Source organism: Martes martes (genome assembly GCF_963455335.1).
Source record: "Martes martes genome assembly, chromosome: 4".
Lineage (NCBI taxonomy): Eukaryota > Metazoa > Chordata > Mammalia > Carnivora > Mustelidae > Martes > Martes martes.
The window spans coordinates 1,413,109-1,421,296 of NC_137891.1; the positions used below are offsets into that span (position 1 = coordinate 1,413,109).

The following is an 8,188-nucleotide window of genomic DNA, read 5'->3' on the forward strand; positions in this document are numbered from 1 at the left end:
GCACTCGGACCGGAGCCCTTGCCATGGTCAAGGTAAAGTTGTTTCTCCCCCTAGCGAGGCATGAACAGTGACACAGCCAGGAGCCTCAGGTCAGGGGGAAGGTCCCAGAGTTTGGGGTGGGGGTTGTGGGCTGTCAGCTTCTGCTTGGTCTCCGGCTTGGCTGCTGCTCCATCATCGGTGGGGGGCGGGGGGCTTCACAAATCTGCCCCCCCCACCCCCGGCCCGCCTCCAGCTTTGGAAATGCCAGGCAGCTCATTCAGGAAGTGGCTCTGGCCAGGCCCCCAAGACCTTGAGCACCATTGTTTCCAGGGCTCTCGTGTTCAGACAGAGATTTTATCTCCGCACTAGGAAGCCTCCTCTCGTGTCCGCGGCAGGGGGAATGGCCGAGGAGGCTGGGGAGGTCTTCAGTCTCCGGTTCTGGGTGCCCTGGGGCCGACCCCTCCCCACGTGGGGCGCCCAGTGCCTTGACCTGCCGCCTTCCGGGCCAAAGGAACCCACTGTCCCGGTGCCCCTCACCTTCCCTCCGCGGCTCAGGCTGGGCCAGGCCCTACAGGAACAGGACAGCGGAGGCCACCAGCACCTCGTTCTGCCCCGGAGCCCAGCCATGCAGCCCTGCCCGCATTGTGTCCCTTCCCTGAACACACATGACACACACAGAGCATGCGCACAACCCCACTCACATGCACACACCACATAGACACGTGCACCTGCTCCCTGGACACCTTGCACGCACGGGGGGGTGGGGCATCTTGCCAAGTATGACCAGAAGCTGGGCCCGGGGGGGCGAGTGAGGCCGCTCACCCGTTGTACAGAAAGGGTAGTGCCCAAGGGGCACGTGTCCCTAACTGCGCAGTAGGACTGGGCAGGACGGACGCTGAACCCACACAGACAGAAAGACCCACTTTGATTCAAGTCAACCAGCTTTTGGAGGCCACTGTTCTCCGATCCCGTGCCCACGGGCCTCCCTCAGATAGGAGCCGCCCAGGGTGGGGTGGGGACAATGGGGTCGGACCTGGGACTTCACTTCCTGTGGCACCTGGAGGCCCCCCCAGCCATTTCCAGTCCACAAACAGGGAGGTAAACCTTAGGGAGCGTGGACCGTCCAGAGCAGGAATAATCAGGATTAATTAAGATCTTAGAGCGAGGGGGAGGGAAACGTCTAGAAGTCGGCCACGGGCACTGGCCGCCAGGAGTGGCCGGGAAAGCTGCAGGAGCGGCCCCGGGGAGGACCGTGGGCCGGTCCCACTCCGAGGACTGGGCTCCGGACCCAAGCAAAGCCCCGTGGGCGCTGTGGGGGCTTGGCCCAGGTCTGCAGTGCGGATCTGGATCTGTGAGAGTCGGCATCCCTGCGATTTCCTGTCTCTGACCCTGGTTACGTAAGAAGTTAGCACCGGGGGTAGCGGACTGAAGGGAATATAGGAACTCTGTGCTATTTTTGAAACTTCTTTGTGAGTGTGAACCTATTTCAGAATGAAAAGCTGAAATGTTTTTAGCTCGGTGAGAGGTAAGAGTGGGGGGTCACTGGCCATTCCCCCCCAACTCCCCACCTCCCGTGGCCTCATGGGGTGTGGTGGGGGGTGGTGTCCGGGCAGCAGATCAGAGAAGGGTGAGCTCTGCCCCAGACCCTGTGGGGGCAGGGCTGGTGTGTCAGGGAGGACACATTTCCGATGGATCCAGACGCAAATTGAAAATGGAGAACTTGGCAATTTTAAGAAAATGCATGAGAAAAGTTCTTCATATATTAACAGAAAATATTTTTAGGTAACCCACTAACATATTTAAGGATATTAACAGTGAAAAAAATTTCCCTGTTATCAGGATACAGCGATCAAAAAGGAAAGACTGGTTGCCTTTGGGAATGGGCACCACTCACCGGGATGGATGCACAAAGAAGCCCACGGAGACGGTGTCATGGTGAGCGTGTGGGCCGGTGGCTCTGGCTACTGCCTCCGCCGCTGCGGGGGGACAGGACCCAGCTGTGTCCCCTGGGCCTGTGCCGGCGCCCGCAGAGGGCCCTGCTAGGCACGGGGTGCCTTCACCGGAGCGGGCTAGAGGACGTGGGCCCTTGCCCAAGGTCACCGGGGGGTGCAGGGTGAGGTCAGGAGGTGCAGGATGGCCCAGAGGACGTGGTTCTTCCTACCCCTCTGCCCACAAAACACCCCAGTCCTCCCCCACTGCATGGCACGGTCGGTAGGTCACTCTAGGGTTGTAGAGTCAGGGTGTGTGGGTTGTGGCCAGCACCGTGGGAGGGGGGAGCGAGTTGGGAGATGCTGGGAGGAGGGGTGATGGGGAAGAGGCTTTGGATTTCCAGACCTCAGAGGCCCCAGGACCTGTCCCTGTGGGGCTGGTGTCCCCTTCCCCAGTCCCTGTATTTCCTCCAGCACCCCCAGCCTGGGGGGGGCACGCTCTTGTTGTCTCTTCGTCCACTCCGTGGAGGCGCAGAGGGCACCTGTGGGCAGGGCGACACTTCTGGTTCCTTGTCTTTGGCCGAGACTGGCATTAACTCCCCGTGCCTCAGTTTCCCTGGTCGTGAAGGGAAGGCCCTGCAGACCTGACCCTGACAACCCTGGGAGTTCCCAGAGACACACTCAGGGTTTGCTGGACCGGGCGGGGAGGTGAGAGGGCTTCTCTTCCTGGAAGAGGCAACTGGGGGGACCTAGAGGGAAGATGAGGGTCCGGGCTCTCCATCGCATGGGAGAGGAGCAGGGTCCTGTGGGCTGGGGCGAGGGGTCTGAGCTTCAGGGTCACCCTTGGGGGCAGGAGCTCAGAGGGGAGGAATGTGTGAAAGAGGAAAGGAACCCGCTGAGACCCCCTTTCCCACCACCACCACCTGCCTCGGCTGAAGCCCCGCTGCCCACCAGCGCATCAGCCACCAGAGAAGGCCCTGGGCAGATGCTCCCAGGGAGGCCCCCGGGTGGGACTGGGTGGGTCACGTGTATTGGAGGAAACGCTTCATGGGGATGAGCGGGAACCACCCCCAGGTGTGCCCAGTGGCCCCTCCAGAACCACCCCCATTCCTGGGGTCATGGGCCCCAGCCCGGCTGAGGGGAAACCATGCGGCAGAACAGTCTCCCTCCTAGGCAGGCCATGAGACACCCCCCCCCCCCGCCCCTAGGGGGGCCAAAGGACCAGCAGAGAACAGGAGGGTGCGGAAAGGTTTATTTTCTCCTGGCACGGGCTGGCACACTGGGGGCAGGACCCCGGGCAGGGCTGCTGGCTTGCTCTCCTAGAGGCCCCTCCGGTCAGGGCGTGGCCGTCTCTGCATCTTGGGCCAGTAGTTGGTTGATGGTGTTTGCAGAATTGGACAGGCTTGTGGGCATAGCAGGGCACTGGGGGCCTGAGCCTAGGGCTGGGCAGGGGTGACAGAGGTTTGCAGGGTCTGTGCGTGCGGGTGTGTGTGTGTGTGCCTGTGCGTGCGTGTGCCCGCTGCGTGAGACTCTGTTCAGAACGAGGCCCCGCTTTCTGTGCTGGAGTGTCAGGGCTGGTCACAGCAGGGCCCAGAGCAAGACGGGCCCTAGACGGAGCAGGAGCTCCCCGCCAGGGCCAAGGTGCCCTGGCCCGCCGTTACACAGGTCCTTTTCACAGCACATCAGACCCTGCGATTCAAACTTAGGTTGGCCCTGCAGGCCTGCATGGTCCTGGACGTCCAGGAGGCTCATCTCGGAGAGCTGCCGCATTATTCCGGAAGCTTCGTCGCAGGAGGGGGCGCACCCCTTCTGCTGGTATGTCAGCTGCTTTCCTGTGGGGAGGAGGGAGGCGCCTGGCGTGAGAGGCTCCAGGCCCCTCTCAGCCTCCTCGCCTCGTCCCCGGTCACCGGCTCCCGGCGAGCACTTGGTCCTCCGTCCTGCTGCTGGAGTCCCATCCCGCCCCGTCCCCGAGGAGGCCTCTGGAGGCCGGCCCCTCTCCATGCAGATGGGGATGTTGAGGCAGGCGGGAGCGTGGCCGCTGCCAAGCCCACACTCCTCCGAGGGGCTGGGAGAGCATCAGAGCAGAGCTCCCTGGGCTGCCCCCACCCGCTGGGCCCTGGGGACTCACCGTCGCCTGTGGTCAAGGTCATGTTGCTGCTGTAGCAGACGCCCTGCATCAGACACTGGAGGGGCTGGCAGGGACCGCTGTTCTCCGTATCAATGCAGGTGTAGCACTGCAGGCTTAGGGCTGGCCCGGCGGGGGCAGGGAGGACGCGGTCAGACCCCTTGAGGCCTGAACCGTGGCCCCTTCCCACCCTCTGGGGGCCTGGCGGGCAGACCCCTCCCACGCGCACACACGGCCTCGCACAGGGGATGGCCAGCCATGCCCAGCAGCACAGACCCCGGCCTGGCGCCCGCTGCTCACCGTGCTCCCAGCGCAGCAGGACGGCCAGCAGGAAGAGGCGGAGGCCTGTCATGGCTCCTGGAGGTGACAAGATGCGCGTGGGCTCCTGCTGGGGGAGGGGGGCAGGCTCAGGCTCAGGCTGCTGCCTCCCCTCCCCAGAGCCTGGCCCTCTGTGGCTGAGCCCTCACCAGCCCAGTTCCCTCCCGCCTCACTCACCTGCAGGCGTCAGGTCCCCGTCTGTCGTCTGTCGGTGGCACTGGAGCCACTTATCCCTCGGCCAAGAAGTCGTCCCCCAGCATCCTGTGCCCCCGCAGGAGGAAGTCGGGGCTGGACTCTCTTGTCTCCGCCCTTTCCGGAGTAGCTATCAGATCCCAGGGGGGATCCTGAGTCCCAGGCCAGGACGGGGTCTCACCTAGCCGGCCAGCAGTGGCTTCGGGGAAATTCCAGGAGGAAGCTGGGCGCTCTCTGTTTCTGGCTTCACCTTCGGGAGTCTCTCGGAGGCTGTGGGGCCCTCCCCAGCTGTACAGCTGAGACCTCTCTGTCTCTCTTCCACTCCTGGCCCCCAGTCCCCAGTCCCATAAGCGTGTCCTGTCCTCCGTGCATTCTCCCCAATAAGTACGCCTCACAAGTCACAGAAGCAGAAACGAATTTTTTAAATGTTAAACACATCGTTGTTGGTTTTTTCTCGTTTTTCTGCTGCATTTGGTGTTCGTGTAGTCATGGGTGCCGAGCGGCTCATTGTCTCGGGATCTCTGTCCTTACACGGTTGTTCTTTGGTTGAGTTTATAGTTTTTATGATCTTAGCCATCCAGGGGACGCAACAGCAGCTTATCTGAGGCCCGAGCTCAACCCGAGTGAAGACGTGTGCTCGTGTAGACTGGAGGCTGACAGCTCGGGAGACACAGCCGTTTTGACGAGACTCACGATATCAAACTAGTCTTATTTACCGAAGATTTGCCCAAATCACATAAACGTGAACGGTACTTGGTTAATTTCTCTGTTGACAAGAGCGTTAGGGATAGTTTGTTTCGGTGGAAGCAAATTAGAACAGAAGAGTTTTGTCCGCGGGATTTATTTATTTATTTATTTACTTATTTTTTAAAAAGATTTTATTTATTTATTTGACAGACAGAGATCACAAGTAGGCAGACAGGCAGGCAGAGAGAGAGACAGAGAGCGAGGAGGAAGCAGGCTCCCTGCTGAGCAGAGAGCCCGATGCGGGGCTCGATCCCAGGATCCTGAGATCATGACCCGAGCCAAAGGCAGATGCTTAACCCACTGAGCCACCCAGGTGCCCCTCCACGGGATTTTATAACTGAATTTGCTGATCTCACCCAGAGGCAGGAGAATGTCATGTATATCGATAAGGTGCAAACGGTCGCGGTGCAGCTCTCTCCGAAATCCTAGCCACGAGTCAGGCAGAAGCCCAGTGAGACAAAATTCTCTGGTTTATATGAAAGAGTTGGTTCTCCTCTTTGCCCCACTTCTGTTTTTACCTGAATTGTGTTTCTGCAGATGAGACAATTGGAGCTCGCCTGCCTCACCCGAGGGAGAATGCTTTCCCATCCAGGTTGATGGAAGAGACCTCAAGATTTTCTCCGGCCCGATGTGCAGTCTTTACGGGGGCTGCGGACTACGTTTCGGTTGGGGTGCTGAGGGCCGGCCTCCTCTGAGTGGATGAAACAGGGTTTCCAATGTGCCTCCCAGCTTGAGGGTCCCTGCGTCCCTGAGAGCCCCCAGTAGTGGCAGGCAGCCTCGGGCTTGAGTGGCCGCAGGGGCGGAGGGTGGAGTGGAGTGGGGGGAGAGACGAGGTTGGGGTTTGAAGGACGCTCAAGGGCAGGCGGAGGGGGGGCGGCGGTGGTAAAGCTTGGGAACAGAGAAGTCCTGGAAGAACCGGTCTGGGGAGGTCTTCAGTGTCCTAAAGAGGTCTCCAGAGGTCCAAATTATCCTTAGTAAAATCTTGCCAACAGGGAGGAAGGGGACAGAGCTAGCACCATGGTGACGGGCCGCATGGCCCTGGGAGTCTGCAGAAACCAGGGACGGGGAGGAGAGCAGCAAGGGAGAGTCCCAGCCGGACCCCGCAGGGAGGAGCCGCCTGAACCGCAAGGACCGCATTTCAGCCTGGTTAGACCCGGTGCCAAATTCCTGTGCTCTAAAGAGTTGGTCCCGGGCGCGGGCTGAACGGTGTCCCTCCTGCCCGACCCACAGGGATGCGCTCCAGAGCCCCGGGGGACGCCCGGCGCGCGGGTGGAGCGGAGCCCGGATAGACGGTGTTTTTCCCCCGTTCCTACGGACCTGTGGGGAAGTTTGACTTCCACGCGGCCCAGGAAGAGACGGAGCCCATCACTAACGATAAAAGGAAGGACAGGGAGGGCGCTAACTGTCGTAAGGCGCCTGCCCTATCTCTCGGGCTTGTCGGCCACACTGGCCCCTCTTGTGAGGACGTGAGGGGATGACCTGCCAGGGTGACCAGAGGAAGTGGGGCCAGGAGGGGCCCTGACCGCCTGCGGGCCTCCGCCACGGCAGGTGATGGGGGCTGGGCATAGTGACACCGCCCGTCAGGGGGACCAGTATGTCCCAGCCAGGAGCAGCTGTCGCTGCCAGGAGGGCATTTGGCCACATCTGGAGACGCTTCCGGTTGTTCGTCTGGGGGAGGGAGGGGTTCTGGTGGCATCAGGTGGTTAGAGCGGCCTGTGGGGCGGCTGTGCCGTGTCCCAGTGGCCCTGCACACTCAGCAGCCTCCCGGCGCACCCGGCACCTTTTAGCTGAGACCACACCGGTAGCTCGCCCTGCAGCTGTCCCGTGAGGTGCTGGGTGGGCCTTGGCGTGCGTGGGAGAGGCGCGGGAGGAGAGGGCTGGGTTTGGGAGGGTGCACGGGAAACGCACCCACTCTGAAATGTCCAGATGGCAAAGTGTCGACGCATCCATGGGCAGAGGGGACAGGGAATGGGGTGGGAGGTCAGCTCCGAACACCCACCACGTGCTCCACAAACTGGAGGAAGCCCCAGGACCTTCCTGGTGGACTGTGTCCCGTCATCTCCCAGCCAAGGCCACCGGCGGGGGGAGTGGCGATGTGCACACAGTGCCCAGGGCGGGTGCTTGCACTCGGAGCTGCCCTCTGCTCCAGAACTCAAGGAGCCCGAGGCAAGCTTCCTCCTCTCGGCCTGTCTTGCTTTATTCACGCTCACCGGCAGGTGGGTGTCCACTTGGTTTGGTAGGCGGAGACCCACTTTGAGGTTCACACTATCCCAGACTTGGTACTCGGAGCCCTTAGAACTGACCTCTGTGCTCTGCTGTGTCCCCAGCGGGCAGAGGCACATCTTGGCTTTCTGGCATAAAGAATATTCCAGGCTCATCCACTTCTCTCCGGGATCCAGCCCTGGAGCGGCTGTTTCTCCCCAGAGCCCCAGTTCTTCCTGGTGGAGAGCCGTTCTCGGCCGTGGACAAACTTACCGCTGCTGGGGGTCACTGCCTCAGACTCTCTCAGTGCCCAGAACCAGGGGACACATGCCGATACTGTCACTCATGCCTGGACACCTGTGGCACTTCTGTGCCTGTGCTCATGGGAACCATGGGTTCACACCAGCATCTTCATGGGACCCAACAGCCTTGGCTGCCTCCCGGCTGCCCCTTTCCCATGGTGCTCATTGCCCACAGCAGCTCAGTCCCCTGTCCGCCGCCAGTCTCCCATCTCCCCGGATCTGGGTTGAACTGTGTCCCCCAAGAGATAGGTCCGAGTCCTAACCCCCAGTGAATTTGACCTTATTTGGAAGTAGGGTCATTGCAGACATAATTGGCTGAGTCGAGATGAACCCACGCTGGAGTAGGGAGACTCCCGTGTCAACGAGAGTCCTTCTTAGAAGTCAGGCGTGCAGGG

At 61.1% G+C, this 8,188-nt stretch overlaps 1 protein-coding gene across 1 annotated transcript; it reads right to left on the reverse strand.

Annotated features, from left to right (window-relative positions):
- Positions 1-3,140: 3,140 nt before the first annotated feature.
- On the reverse strand, positions 3,141-7,631 carry LOC308340801 (uncharacterized protein; the record flags this gene model as incomplete). Its single annotated transcript, XM_080800186.1, has 6 exons — positions 3,141-3,739; positions 4,036-4,155; positions 4,333-4,389; positions 4,528-4,611; positions 6,813-6,957; positions 7,500-7,631. The coding sequence occupies 6 exons, from the start codon at positions 7,629-7,631 to the stop codon at positions 3,486-3,488; spliced, it is 792 nt and encodes a 263-aa protein (XP_080656312.1). The 3' UTR covers positions 3,141-3,485.
- Positions 7,632-8,188: the final 557 nt, after the last annotated feature.